This window comes from Apostichopus japonicus, chromosome 16 (genome assembly GCF_037975245.1).
Source record: "Apostichopus japonicus isolate 1M-3 chromosome 16, ASM3797524v1, whole genome shotgun sequence".
NCBI lineage: Eukaryota > Metazoa > Echinodermata > Holothuroidea > Aspidochirotida > Stichopodidae > Apostichopus > Apostichopus japonicus.
The window spans coordinates 11717571-11733242 of record NC_092576.1 but is presented as its reverse complement, the minus strand read 5'-3'; the positions used below and the strand labels follow the sequence as shown (position 1 = coordinate 11733242).

Below are 15672 nucleotides of genomic sequence, written 5' to 3'. Positions count from 1 at the left end.
ACTACTTTTTAGGTCTGAGGACGAACACCCGAAATATCTTTGTGCAATGCCGGTCATTTGAATATCGTAACTTGTGTAAATTTTTTTTTTTAAAAAGCTGTAAGATAGACAGAAAAATCTCACTTACACTCGCTTTGCCGGACGACATCTTTCTAGTCACGGGGCAAGCACAGGCTAGTGGTTTCAGAAGATCAACACAACCAGATCCTTTAGAAAATTGTCTTTACCCGTCTCAGAGAAATGATCAATACGAAACAGGATTTTAGTCAAAATAGGAATCGGTTCTGTTGGTTTGGATCATTTTGAGGACGTCGTTTCGTACCTTTTCCGAAAAATTCTGGTCGGTGTAGTCCATGTACAGTAATTGTTGAATACGTCTTTTTGTAAAATTTGTAAACAATTTCTTAGAGTAAAAAAAAATTTTGCATTATTTTTCAAGATAGAGGACAGCATTTATTGAAATCTTTGATGAACCAAATGTAGACTATAAATAATGTGTGGTTTGGATTGTTAATGATTTTCTTTGGGATGGGGGAGGGGGGAGGGGATTTTGTTTAATTTGGTAAAATTTTTACCTCTTTAAACAAAAACAAAAACGGTATCAGTTATGTATCACATGATGCGACATTTTCTTTTTTAAACACAGTTTTAGGAACATTTACTCAAGTAGTTTGTGAAACTAATTTCTAAGCTTATCCTTTTCCATTGTGCTTTCGCGGGCTTTGATATTAACCGGTAAAATAGAGGATTTGTAAATGACAAAATATTAGCACGAAATTACCTTCAGCGTGATGGTAATGCTCCATTGATCCCAAGTCCATGTGCGTTCCCTTCCTTGGGAGTCGTATGAGGCCATGCAGCATGGGGTGGTAGGGTAGGGGAATCGGGAGGAGGGTGGCAGAGGTGAGTTAAAGGGGAAGTGAGGAAGTCAAGTATTCAGTATATGATTTGCGTTAATAGCCAGGTCTGTTATTCATTTTCACTGGTAGATGGTATAACATCATTTAATGGTCACAATTGATACTTTTCAAAGTGTCAGAATTGACGGGAAATATTTTGCAATTAACTTCACCGTCAACATCATCACGATTATTGGACTCTACAAATTTTGCCGGGGTGCGGCGCAGAAGGGAGGATATTGAACTCGCATGAAATTTTGCATATTAGGTCGAATTGTAATGTTTTCCAGAAAATTTTGTTTCATGATTGTTATTTGTGAATTTGGGTGTTGGGAGGTGTGCGTCCAAGAGTTCATAAACAAACAAGAGGTTTTTTCCTATGATAAAATACAACTTTAAGGCTGATACTTTAGGTAACTGGCTTATTTTTTTTTTCCTTTTCACTAAGCTTTCCTCTCTGTTTTTTAATTTTTTATATTGGTGTCTGTCTCTTTCTGAATTCTGCTTCTACATAAAGATTGCTATAAACTCAACATAAAATGTGGAAATGTTCCCTCTCGAATTGTCATTTGTTTTTCTATTTTTCACTTGCGTTTTTTGTTACGAGAGTAATGGTGTATGGAGTGAAGGATGAAAGGTCGAGGCAGTGACGTGCACAGGATTTCAAAGGTGGTGAAGGGGGGGGGGGAGAGGATGGAGGAAATTCCAAACTTCTCCTAGTTCAGAAGAAGGAATTGAGTGTTTATGGACTTGCTGAATGTAGATCAAAATTTTCCGAAAGTGGGGTGTGGCTGGGTTGTCGTTGAAAGCCATTGCAACTCCAATTTAGGGGGTCCAGAGGGTGGTGTGGTCATCCCAACATTTTATCTAAAATTTAAATATCAACTTGTATTATGAGGCATATTTAGACCATAAATAAGGCCTATAATTCGGTAAAATGCAAAGTTGTGTGAATCAGTTCTTTGAATTTGGAAAACTCCCGACTGTTGATGGAGGTGCCCCCCCCCCCTCCCCCCATCTTTGTGCATGTTACTGGTAGCAGGGGCGGTCGGGCCTGCAGGAAATTAGTGTCTGAACCTGGTGGCCGTTTGGACCCAGAGGCCGACCTGTTATTAGCCAGTACTCCTTTAGGTCAGATAGGACATGGGGGGGGGGGGGGGTTAGAGAGGGTATGAAGAGGGAGATGGCATTTTTTTTGGGGGGGAGGGCATGTAACACATCATGACAGGTGTTCCAATTTTGAAGTGACTAGTCATTTGGAACGTTAGTAGGGGTTTTTATAGGGGTGCAGTTTGAGAACCACCCTGGGAATTTCAACCAGACTTATGCACAGAGGCATCGCATTTAGAAGGGAACAAAATAATCAGCACATTAGTCGAGGGCAAGGGCGGCGGAAGCACTTTCAATCTGGGGGGGCACCAACGTCGAAGGGCACTATGCAGAAGTTCGATTGGACTGATGCAACCTGATATTTAGTACCCTTTATAACTCTTATTGTATTATCTTATTTGCGTATACACATGACTCCATCAACGCCCCCCCCCCCCCTCAAGGAAACAATGCATACTAGCACTGCAGTATCTAATGTGCAAATTGGGAAAGAAGGAAAAAGACAAAATGAGGTGAAATCATTATAAAGTCCAAGTCCCTGCACACGCGATCGATACATGCATGAAAGCAAATGAAATATGTGAAAATACTGAAAGAAAAGTAATTTTCTATGTGTTTTTCAATGGTTAAACTGATATTATTATGATGATTATTATTGTAACGACTTTGCCAATAATTATAACCAATTTAGAAGGGTTATAACACGGCAAATGATTGTATGTTATAGGCATGCGATGTAATAACCGGTGCATGCCTATATGATATGCACATTAACGTGTTGAACGCGCGCGAAGCGCGCGAAAAATTTTGGTAATATTTTTCGGGCAAGTCGTTACAGCCCCCCAAATCAAATTGGGCTCCTACGCCTGTGGTAGTAAACATTTAAAACTTCCCGAAATATTTCATTCGACGTGGGTTTCGCTTTGTAAACTCTTTTTCATTTAGAAATTTTTATGTAGAAAAAGGGCACATTTTTAATCTGAGGAAAAGTGGGGGGGCACGTGCCCCCTGTGCCCCCCCGGTTCCGCCGCCCTTGGTCGAGGGAAATGGATGGAAGTAATTGTCATGAATATTATCTTGATACCATTGATGAGCTAACCCCCCCCCCCCCCCTCCTCCAACTGCTGGGCTTAAAGCAATTATCCGTTGCAAATTTGTGAAGGTACATACCATTCCATGCAGCGCCGCGGAACTGTTCATATTTCATCAGTAGCTTTGTGTTGCCCGCAGAATTTAATGACTGTTGTCACAGCCATTAGTAGTAGGTTATGAGATACCCCATTGAACGTTTATTACACATAACATCATCATGGTGTTTGTTGAAAGCAGTACTTTGTTACGCAAAGTAGCTGGAGGGAAAATAATGAAACTTATTTCAATTGGCCGCAGCCCACCGAAAGAACCCCGCTAAGCCCCACCCCTCCCTACCTCCTCCTACTACACACACGCAGCAACGACCACATCAGCGACAAGTGTTGTTATAAGCGAACGGTACAAGTACACGGTACTAGGAGTGTTATCTCAGTGGTTAACGCCGGTGCCTTTCAATCATAAGGTCCCCGGTTCGAGTCGCTCCAAGATTAACGTATGTCGCCCAGTTACTGAGTTGTTGACAATTCATAACCATTAACGTTAAATATCATCGGAATGTAAGACTGACTTCTGTCAGCTTGCGGCTTTGATAAGCCAACGAGGCTTCTTCGCGAGTTCCTGCATGCAGGAGGATCTAAAATACATACAAACATAATGACACATGCACAAGGTGAGCATCAGTGGCGTAGCCAGACTTTTCCATCTGGGGGGGGGCAAAGGGGGGGCGGAGGGTCTGAATGGTGGGGCAGACTAAGCTAGTACAAAAGACATACCAAACAGTTTGCATGACAAACTGTGGCAAATCGAGTATTGTGTCAGCAATGTAGGGTACAGATGGTCACTCTAGTTAGCTGACGTTTTATGTTATTTCCACATAGGTATTACTAACGATAAAACAGATCACTGAAAAAGTCATCGATAATTCTCTTTAAAAATCTGAATAGACTGCTCTTTCTGTCAGTATTCAAAGATGATCAGCATGATATCTGACTTGCCTGGGAGTGTAACCACCCCCCCCCCCCAATCAACAAAAGATGTTATCATTCCCCCTTCGGGCCCTTCTTTTGCACTTTCTAGGGCTCACTCAAACAGTCTAGCGAAGGTTAATTCGCCTATTCTGATGACTGTCTGCGAACTTATCGACGAATTTCGCGCCCCATTAATTTAAGGTGACCATATTTTCGTGACTGAAATCGGGGACATTTATTGCGTGACTGATGTGGGGGAGGGGTTTGTCCCCCTCCCCCTTTGAAAAAAGTGCCTAAGGTGCTTAGATGTAAAATGGTGATACTTTGAAGCACTTTTTAAATCAATTTTATTTTCAAAAATGTAGCTTTCTCTTAAATGAAATCCACTTACTTTACGTGGTTCTTTGAGAGCTTGTGATTTGCTCATGCTCACACTATAAGTGTCGTTGTGTCGCCGTAGTTGCCATTTATACGGTCGAAAGAGTGCTAGGCTAGATCGATCTAGCATAATTTTAACAGTGTTTCCACTTTACACTGGCCCACCTGAAATACTGGTTATAAGTTCCGTTCTGCGACTGCACACTTGACTAAATTTTGTTTTAACAATTATTTTACTAATAATGTGGGATATTTTCGAAATTCCTGAACATTTTGACGAATCGGGGACATTTTCGGGGACACTTGTTCATCGGGGACAGCACACTGTAATCGGGGACTGTCCCCGAAAATCGGGGACGTCTGGTCACCTCGGGCCTATGAGCTCACTACGGAAATACAAACGTATATAGACTACTAGGCTGTTCTGTGTTGAATGTACCTAACGCAAGAAACACATCGCGATTGGTCGCGTAGGCGTAGCAAAACATGTCGTAAGTTTCAGTCAAAAATAATGCAAATTGTTTCTAAATACTGTGATATTCATTCTGCCATACACGTCACTCACGTGTGAATCATTTCGGAACACAATCCAGGGATCAGGGATAACCATGTGAACATAAACTGAACGTAGCCTCCGCTTGTGAGTGCCGCGGAGACCGTTTAATTAAATTGCCAACCCGTTTCCACATTTGACAATACAGAGACAGTGGCATTTTTTGCGCTGTTGCTTGGGTCAAATTCTTTTTCAAGGCAATGTTCCCATGGAAGTGATTTTTATTTTGGCCACCCAATTTCGCAGATAAAGAATTAGAAATTGCATAAAAAACCATGGTAATATGCACATAGGCACAGCAACATATTTAGTGTGCATTCAAGTTTGTTTTGCTCAGTCAATAATTCCATTTGGGGGGGCAAGTGGGGGGGCGAGCATTACAACTGGGGGCTCCCGCCCCCCTGCCCCCCCCCCCCCCGCTGGCTACGCCACTGGTGAGCATGTTTTCTTGTACAATCATAGCAACCGTTCAGTCGAACTATTCACAGATCTCGCTATCCAACCTTTGGTAAATAATGACGTGTTGCGTGTGAGGAAAATCGGGGTCAGTCTTATGGTCATCTTGAGTTACTGACAAAATTATATAAAGCCATTTTGTTATCCAGTTGCTCAGTTAATTGGCCAGACAATTCAGTTAAATCCTTACTTTATTAATCTTCTCCAGTACTACGATTTTACTAGTTTTATTACAAGCCTCCCCGCCCCCCCCCCCTTTCCCCTACAACTGCGGACTTCCATGATTATAGTGGCTAGTTGTGTAAGGAATTATAATACATCGGACCATGTCAGTCAATACGAGAATTCAAACACTTCAAGGATCTATACGTGTATCGTCAGCCCATTTAAATAGATCTAATCTCTTCTGTAACTATGATAATGGCCGTCAAACTCGACAGGGAAAAGATTACAAATTATAACGACCGTACAGTTCATATCAGTACTTTGCCTACTGTAGAAATACGTCTAAAACCACAACCTATTAAAGCCAATTAGCTTCATGCCACAGGTATACCGTAGATTATCTGTTGTCATTAACAGTGACACTTAAAATATTTCGTATATACTTGCAGGATACTGTCTTTGGTTTAAAAGGCTTCTTTATATTATCTTACACTACGTCATCGTCGTGGTTGTTGGTGTTTACCGCGTTAAGCCATTTTACATTTTCCGTAGGCTATTTGAATCATCCATTTTCGAGCTTAACACGTTATAGTATGGACTAACTAGCACTCGCTACTAAGAACACGGAAACAATCATTTATTTGAAAAGGAAGACAACTATTTTAAACATTCATGATTTATTTAGCCAACGTTTAATCTGAGCATGTAAAACGAACATCAAGAAGGAGAAGAAGTGACCAGAAGGCTTGCAATTTGTCTGTATCATATGAAACGTAGTTGAAGGTTCCTCCCTTCACAAAATTATATTTCCCGTTGCTAAGACAAGATCCAAAAAGGCGACGATGGAAGGTTTAGAAAAAAACGGTTACCATGTCAACGAGCTAAAAACCGAGGATGTGAAAGAGGTAACAAATGACATCAACTTGCTAGAGAGGACAGGCGAAGACTTTTCTTCGACAGAATCCAAAATGGTGGCTGGTGTTGTGAATGAGAATGATGAAGATGACGACGACGATCCAGATTGTGGATGGTTTAATATCAGACCTAAGTTGATCCAGGTAAGGTGATCTTAAAATAAACTTTAAATGCTCTTTCCTGTCAGTCTTCATCATAACATGCTTTCCAACTTTGTCTTAAAGCATTTAGCTCCACAGAGGGTTGCTTAGTTTGGCACAAAAGTAAAATTGTCTGGGGCCTGAGGGGGGAGGGTGGGGGTTCTAAAGAGTTTAAAATCTCCCAGAAATGCAAGTTAGTAATTTGAAGACCCTACTCTTTTATACACAATTTGAGCTTGGCAAAGTTTTGGTAAATACTGATGACATTCGACGAGGCTGCTGGGATACTTGTAAACAATTGACTATATATATATATATATATATATATATATAGATCGAAGCTGGCGGTTGGGATGGAAGTTACTAATAATATGACAGTGTCCCAGTATGCCTTTTTCTGTTATATTCTGCAGTCTTCTTCTTCTGTTTTCTCCTGTCTTTTGAAAGATTCCAGATGCTTATAAAAAATAAATAAACACACAAAAGAAGAAAAAAGGGTCCTAAATGACATTCTGAGATATTGTGAAGTCGAGAGTGGGCATATGTATAGCAACGTTATACAGTCAACTGCTCCAAAAAGTGTCAGATTGTTTATTCAGTTTCAACTTAGACTTGCTCAATTCTTCAATTGTAGTTTTATATATGATGCCCGATAATAAAGCATCGTATCTGCCAAACGGATTCATGTTAGGTGTTATTGTTTGGTGTTTCCTTTGACTTTATTACAATGTTAATTCAATGTAATAGAGAATTGAAGTCCTATATGCAGGAACTAATGAGGCCGCTTCGCTTTCGAAATTGTCACTCACTGTTAACGTTCCACGCATTGTAAATATGTACAGAAAACAAAGAAAAGGTGAGATATTACAGATCATATCAGGATACTATGGCATCCACGATTTACAAAAATAAAAGCTCCAAGGTATACGACTTTTAAACTATAAGATATCTCCCAACCAGAGCAAGATCTTTGGTGGAGTTGTTAATGATGAAAGATCTCCCTCATAATAAGCTCAATGTTATAGTTGGGTTAGTGACTCCCTTTAATAAGTCTTTCTCATATCATTTCGTTTTGGTCGTGAGATATAATTATCTTTGACATCATCTTTGACTGATGGTACCTTGACTTTCGTTACTACCGTCAAGAATAGGTTCATAATGAGCGTATGCTAAAACATCCTACTGAGTTAACACCTAATAGGCTACACTAACCTACTGAGTTAACATCTAATTATTTTTGTACACTTATTTTCAGTGCTTTAATGGACCTGCCGGTTACATCTTCATTAGTATCGCACAGAGTACGACCGTCAATGGACTGGTCTATGTCGTCACGACGACCCTTGAGAAGAGATTCAATCTAAAGAGCGCCCGCAGTGGCTCTATCTCAAGCATGTACGACCTGGCGACATTGTCCGTTATTATCTTTGTGACGTATTTCGGAGAGAGGGCGCACAAACCCATTTGGCTTGGTATCGGCGCTTTAATATTCAGCTCGGGGAGTTTCTTCTTTACCTTGCCTCATTTCTTAACGGAGGATTATGAGTATGGGGTAAGTATAAACCTCTAGGAGCGGCGAGGGCACGTGTCCTCTCCCACCCCACCCAACCCCCGGGTTATGTGAGAAATCTTTTAAGTGCCCATTTTGAATAATCAGCATTGCACCTTTTGATCATGAAAGCACAGAGGATTCATTTTTGTCAGAAAGTTTTGAGGTAACTTTAGTGTCTCCCTCGCCCCCCTCCCCCCTTCAAGTCATAACCACATGTACCATACTTCTCGAAGTTTGTATCCGCCAACGCATTGGCCCCCCCCTCCATCCCTCCACTCCAAAATCGAACCTTCTTCATCCAGCCATGCATACTACGAACTTTTGCTCTTCCCGGATTGTATCGAAGTGAACGTGTGTGTCATTCATGGTTTATTGACCTCTTTTAAATCACAGTGGCCATTCTAGCAGCGGACATCCCTATATAGGGACAGATTAGTTAATAGTGTACCAAAATTATGCTAAGGCTTAGCATAATTTTAAATATTGCAGTCGCTATATAGCCTAGAAATAACTCATTTATCCCGAGGCAACCCATTTGTTGGAATCCAGTTCCAGACAGTAATTTTCATGCTCTCTTTCTAAATGATTTTCCTTTGTAATGACTCTTTTCGTCGCTATGTAAAGACTGCGTCTGACGAAGAAGTCTGTCTCTCAACGAACTCTACCTCCGCTCCCGAATGCTCGACAGAAGGAAATGACGAAAATCTCAGCCGATACTATTCTTCTTTCTCGCTGCTCAATTGCTCCATGGTCTTGGAGCTGCACCCCTCTACACCCTAGGTCAGGCATACGTATACGATAACTGCAAAGCCCGGTATGCAGCAGTTTACATAGGTACGTTTAAATCAGCGAAGAAAAAGAAAAACCTCTTATAGGTCATAACCATCTAACAGACTTCAGATTTACAAAATCTTGCTTGATTTAGATTTCCAAAGTTGACTTGGTTCAGAATCTATAAATAACCATTAACCTTTATGTAATCTATGCAATAATTTGAAAATCTGCAGAACTAAAAATTATTTGTATACAAGATAATACTATACTTTGCCTATAACGAAAATGATTACGTTTACTAATCACAATGCATGAAGCCGTGTGTTAGGCACAGGTCCTCTCCACGATTAACTTAATCGAAAACTTATGCAACATATTTAGAACTACCCACTCTCATAAAAACCAATCGAATATACGATTACCTTTATAACATTCATATTGACTTGTTTATGACGATATTGATTACGTCATGATCAATATGAATGTAGTTTTTATCATTATCTTTCCTCAGCCATCTTTCAAGTAGCTGGTAACTTTGCGTCTGCAATTGGTTAATTGGTGGCGGGCTTCTACTTACAACGTGGACGGATATGAAGGTCAGGTATACAATTGAGTGAGTATTCATCACCAATATTAAACAGTTACATTTAAATATTCATTTAAATACCACACTTTTATACAAAATATTTGTTGTAATGATTTAACAAAGCGCGCAAACATTCCTTAGCCCCTTCATGTACAAAGGTGCACATGATAACTTCATATATGTTTAACACATACGGCCGAATTAAATCTTTACATATAACTAGTGTAAAACTGGGGCATGACTTTCCGATTCTTGAAAATTAAAATGAATCAGGTTTGTAAACAGGGGCGTAGCGAAGGGTTTTTTGTTGGGGGGGTGTGGAGAATTTGATTTGCCGACGGATCTGGAAGTGGTGACTGAAATGGGGGAGGGGTCTAAGGGGAGGGGGTGTCCCCCTCCCCTTTGGAAAATTTTTAGTTTTGAAACGTCCTTAGATGCAATCTGGTGCATATTTTAAGTCAAATTTGAATTGCCGACGGATCTGGAAGTGGTGACTGAAATGGGGGAGGGGTCTAAGGGGAGGGGGTGTATATGGTAAATGTACGTCCGTCACAAACAAAAGTGCTACTTGGTATCCCTAAACTTTCAATTTGTGACAGAGCTTCACCCAGAGTTTCTATTGTTGACAGCTGTACACAATAATGCAGCATGTGGCTAATGGAACAACTTAGGTAACAGTAATAGTGAAAAGAAGGTTTACCGTCTCACAAATTTTCTATTCCATTGGAAATCTATATTTCACTTTAAGTTGAATGCAAATCATCACTTGAAATGATAATTGCAAGCTCATTTAAATTTTGTGTTCACACTTGAACTCATGCTCCAGCTCTGATTGCCCACTCTGAGTCAATGGACAGGAAGTTACAATATTTGTAAGGTGACCCTCACAAAAGTGTGAATGCACAAAGTGTATGGGAAATTTCTAATAAAGATGAGTGTCACTAACTTCTGCATGCAATGTATTCAAGATTGAGGTGAAAGTGGGAGAAATTTTATTTGCCGACGGATCTGGAAGTGGTGACTGAAATGGGGGAGGGGTCTAAGGGTAGGGGGTCTACCCCTCCCCTTTGGAAAATTTTTAGTTTTGAAACGTCCTTAGATGCAATCTGGTGCATATTTTAAGTCAAATTTGGCACGGAAGAAGCTCCCGTTCTCCTTTTCTCTATTTTTTAGTTTTGAAACGTCCTTAGATGCAATCTGGTGCACATTTTATGTCAAATTTGATTTGCCGACGGATCTGGAAGTGGTGACTGAAATGGGGGAGGGGTCTAAGGGTAGGGGGTCTACCCCTCCCCTTTGGAAAATTTTTAGTTTTGAAACGTCCTTAGATGCAATCTGGTGCATATTTTAAGTCAAATTTGGCACGGAAGAAGCTCCCGTTCTCCTTTTCTCTATTCAGCTTTCCTTCTTTCTTCCCCTTCCGCTCTCTTTACCTTTTCTCCTTTTGACGGACCCAAAATTTGCCGACAGCGACCAAATTATTGGGGGGTGTGACACCCCCCCCACACCCCCCCGCTCGCTACGCCCCTGTTTGTAAATATTTATAAGCTCGTTGCGTAGTTTCTATTCCTTCAAGTTGACAATCACTTTGTTATCTTAAGAAAGGATTGATGAATCCAATCCACTTTGGGTCGGTAACTGGTGGCTTGGTTTCATGTTTACTGGAGGACTGGCGTTACTAACCTCGGTACCATTAATGGCGTTTCCGAAAAGGTTACCAGGTATGTATGGAAAACATTGCAGAGAAAGATTTCTAACCAGAAGCAAAAACGATTACATTCAAGTGATAAGGGCAATGTTTTTATTTCTTGATGGATGCCTTGTATTTATTTTATGTATATTAATGTGTTATGTACAATTAACTGAAACTAATGACAGCAGTGCAGGTTACATTTACCATTGTTTGTAGAGTTTTCGGTAATTGTCATCGTGGGCTAATCAGTAAAAGTGGCTGAATTACCTAGGTTACCACTAACGAAGCGCATATAGGCAGCTCTCCACACAGATTCACAAAAATCGACATCATTTTTCATTTAATGGCGATCACCTCCGTCTTCTAAGTTCTCGGTCAAACATCAGTTCTCAAAATAATATATATATATATATATAAAAAATAAAATAAAGAAATAAAATTGAAAGATTAAAAGGAACTTTCAGACGGTACCAATGTTACGGAAACGACATGTAAAGAATTCGTATCCGGCAGAAAGAGTTTCCAAGGGTGTTAACGCATAAAAGAAAAGATGGACGAGGTTTCGAATGGTATTTTGAATAGTAATATTTCTATATTCTACAAATAATATGGATAATAAAGGTGAATGGTACAATTAAGTGTTTAGCAAAGATACAGTTAACTTAAGGCGCCAGATAGAAAGAAATAACTTATCTATTACAAATGGGTCTGAAGTAGATGAACTCAGTGGTGTCGTAGAGCTGGGCCTTGGCGATGATCCACGATAAAGAGTGTTTCGTTAAAAGGCGCGGCGCGGAATTAATAAATGATTGAAAGTTCATCCAAGGACAGTTATAATAATTATAAAGGGATCCGCTTCAATTCACTGGATATGGTATTGAAAAGGGAAGTCCATTCCGTAGAAGAAGTGAAGATAATTATATAAAAGAAAGTCACTAAAGACTTGAAGATCCTTCAGTCAGAACAATGTAGTAATTATAGGAATAAGACTGGTCACGCAGTGTTACGGCAAAACAATAAAGAACCGCGTGTTAATGGAACAGGATGAGAGGCGATGATTCCCCAACAATGGTGTATAGACCTCTGACTGGCATCAGGACGCGGTACTAGCGTGGACTATACTACGAGGGAGATGACGTAGAGATGACGTCATCAGTAAATGTAGTTGTGAATATGCAAGAGGTAAAGCATGCCCATAACAACCATCCATTGCTTATATAATTAAGTATTGTGCCGGAGCGGGATAAGATATCGTCAACAATGTGATAAACATTTGTTTTACTATCCTGTTCAGCTAAACTAACGTCAATGTACACGCTGGATGTTATTCATGCACACGTACTGTGCGTAATTGTGTTGCCAGAAACAGAAGCAACAAAAAGGCTAGCCCCATAGTCATGGTGCATAAATTTTTACGGCGTCTTTACAATAAAACAATGCTATTGTCATATCTGCACAGGGGCAAAGAAAATTGAACTCGACCGAAAGAACACCGCTCAAAAGGGATCAAAGTTTCGATCATCCGGGACCAGCTTCGTGAATAAAATCGGAGATTTGCCGCGAGCTGTTTTCAACATCTTGAAAAATATACCCTGTTTGTGCATTTATGTCGGTATTGGTGCCGAATTTTTCATTGTTTCGTCCATCTCTGTGTTTGGACCAAAATTATCGAAGCTCAATTTGGTCTCTCTGCGGGAGAAGCAGCAAATTTTGCAGGTTAATAACTGTTTGTTTTTCTTGATTAATCCTGACCATTGTGACAATTAATTATTTGTCTAGAAGATACAAGGTTTTACTAGAATGCTGCTCTTGTCGGAGGTGGGGTGAATGGGAATGTGTTTAGCTGTCCAGCGGGGTGAACAGCTGACGCTGATGGTGCCCCCCCCTCCCCCCTCTGCCCCGTTGATGGTGGTGGGACAATGCTGACGGGCTGTCCAGAGAAGGCAAATTGTCAAAATATTATTAATGTTTGGTACTCTACGATATGATCTTAAAGTGGTAGGGTACTCTACGTGTATATATATATATATATGTATATATATATATATATTGTATGTATGTATTTATATGTACATAACATTAAACGATGTTTTCTTTCCATTGTTGTCTACCTAATATTGTCTACGTTAATTATTCGCATGCTTATTCTATTGCCATGCCGTAACAATATACAAAATATATTATATAGTACTATTGCATTCCTTTACATATTGTTCGTTTGTGTATATATATATATATATATATATATATATATATATATATATATATATATATATATATATATATATATATATATATTGGAATAACGGAAAAACTGTTTAACAACTATGCTGCATTTAGAGAAAGGCTGGATCTCGAGTGAGATACAATAATTAAATTAGGTAAGTGATTGGAAATAAAACAGCCAATGTTTGGTTTTTGCAGAGCTTTCGAGCAAAACTAGCTCTTCTTCAGTGCATGATCATCGAAAGTGACAAGGAGTAGCAGGAATTGAAACTATTTTATAGAGAAGGGTGTCGGCATGGTTGTAAATTCAAAGCGACTACTTTACTGATTTCTGCTGAATTGAGCAGAAGTTTGAGAAAATATATATATATATAGATATATATAAACGTGGATTTTCGTTATATTATTTATAATGTTAAAAGTGCTTCCTTAAACAATTTTCCCTGTTGTTGATATGTTTTGTCACTAAGTTAACTTCTCTGTATTTATATTGTGAAGAAACAAATTAATTAAATTAAATGAATATATATATATATATATATATATATATATAAAAAGACTTAAGAAATCATGATTGTAATAAAACATGTCCTAAAATGTATTATGTAATTAGTCAGGCAAATGATATTAACGAAATAGTTAGACAACATGTATTCCACATAACTAAAATTACACGTTATTTACTAGTATCTCCAGCTAATTAATTGTCCATCTAAAAAATATGTCGTATCATAAATTTGTCATAACAAATATGTTAGAATAAAGACTGGATACATTTCAGGAACATCAAATGACAATATAATACTTGAATGCTTTACAATACTGCACAAACCAAATGTACGCAGGGAGATATATATGTTTCATTCAGAACTCTTAAACCGTTTTGTCTATTTATTCATTAAATTTGTTGACCTCCTGAGTAAAGCAAGCAATAAAGTTTGAAATAGTGAAATAGTACAGACTCATTTTTAGCACAAAATCAAACTCTGATTGTTTTCTTGTTACCATTTCACCTTTCGCTGGGTATAGGAATCTGCACTGGACATATTACCCTGGCAAAGAAAAAAATATATATTATGATCATGTAAACATATAATCGTTTACGTTGTAAGCGGACAAATACACAGTGGTAGCCTCTTGATCTCACTACAATCTCACTATAAACTCAACGACCTGTTCCAAGAGCATATCGTCCACGGACGGCCCTGTACTTGTAGAGGGCCTGGCTCCTTTATACCTGGTCCAATTTAAAGTCATCGTCAGTCGGCCTGGGCTTAACCACAGAAATTGACTTCGAAATCACAGTCAAGGAGATTATTTCCTGAAAACAAAATATGCATATGCATATGGTTATTAAAATACCACATAAATTATACTAAACGTAACATAACCACAAGTTGAGCCTGCAGGGTTGCACCCTCTGTTACAATTCTTCCCCACCTCTCCCCGTAACCGTACAGTCCCCATCTTCCAAGAACTGACTTGGGGGAAATATATAACATCTTTAACCTCAATCATCAATACACTGACGTAATTGAAATATGTCCCCACCCCCCACCCCAACTTCCACCCCACCCCTCCCCCAAAAAAACCCGTCTTCACAATTAAAGGAAACAACTGCAATAAGTAAACTTTGATCACATCTACCCACGCAAGAACCAAGGCATTGATGAAATACTGCATCGATATGTATTTATTTTAAATTGTCATCGGTAAATGAAATATGAAAACACACTTACTTTGAGATATCGAGTTGAAAGCAGCTAAGAGGATGAACAAACCACACTTTCTCTATTTGTTCTCTCATTTTGCACTGCAATTGTCACAACCTCTCTTCGAATAAATTCTCCAACAACAATTCAAAATAACTTTATCCAATGTTAGCTTTGCCCATAACTTCTTCATGAGCTTAAATCATTAACCGCTAAACGGTACCGCTAGTATGGTATCAAGTTTGCTCAAATCGGTTACAACCCCCCCCCCAGCCCCCACCCCCCCCCCAAAAAAAAAGTCTGACGCTATTTCCCCGAGAATAATATCAAAGTCAACTTGTTTTGTTATAGCAATTCAGAAAAGAAGAAATTACAGACTTGTTCATTTGTTTATTTGAAAGTATGTACGCTTGCTTGAAATATTTTATAAATATTATATTTCAATAAGACCTG

General features: G+C 39.1%; 1 protein-coding gene across 1 annotated transcript; it reads left to right on the top strand.

The window, feature by feature from the left end:
• The first annotated feature begins 6106 nt into the window (after positions 1 to 6106).
• On the top strand, positions 6107 to 11300 carry LOC139981997 (solute carrier organic anion transporter family member 4C1-like). The gene is made up of 5 exons (XM_071994498.1): positions 6107 to 6679; positions 7932 to 8228; positions 8853 to 9062; positions 9514 to 9615; positions 11194 to 11300. The coding sequence occupies exons 1-3, from the start codon at positions 6464 to 6466 to the stop codon at positions 9006 to 9008; spliced, it is 669 nt and encodes a 222-aa protein (XP_071850599.1). The 5' UTR covers positions 6107 to 6463; the 3' UTR covers positions 9009 to 9062; positions 9514 to 9615; positions 11194 to 11300.
• The last annotated feature ends 4372 nt before the right edge of the window (positions 11301 to 15672 follow it).

What these genes read in the sequence shown, in the direction of transcription:
- LOC139981997 (XM_071994498.1), top strand. Translation starts at nt 6,464, where the DNA reads ATGGAAGGTTTAGAAAAAAACGGTTACCATGTCAACGAGCTAAAAACC. An exon ending in TCAGACCTAAGTTGATCCAG is followed by an intron (nt 6,680 to 7,931) that starts GTAAGGTGATCT and finishes ACTTATTTTCAG; the next exon opens with TGCTTTAATGGACCTGCCGG. An exon ending in CGGAGGATTATGAGTATGGG is followed by an intron (nt 8,229 to 8,852) that starts GTAAGTATAAAC and finishes CGCTATGTAAAG; the next exon opens with ACTGCGTCTGACGAAGAAGT.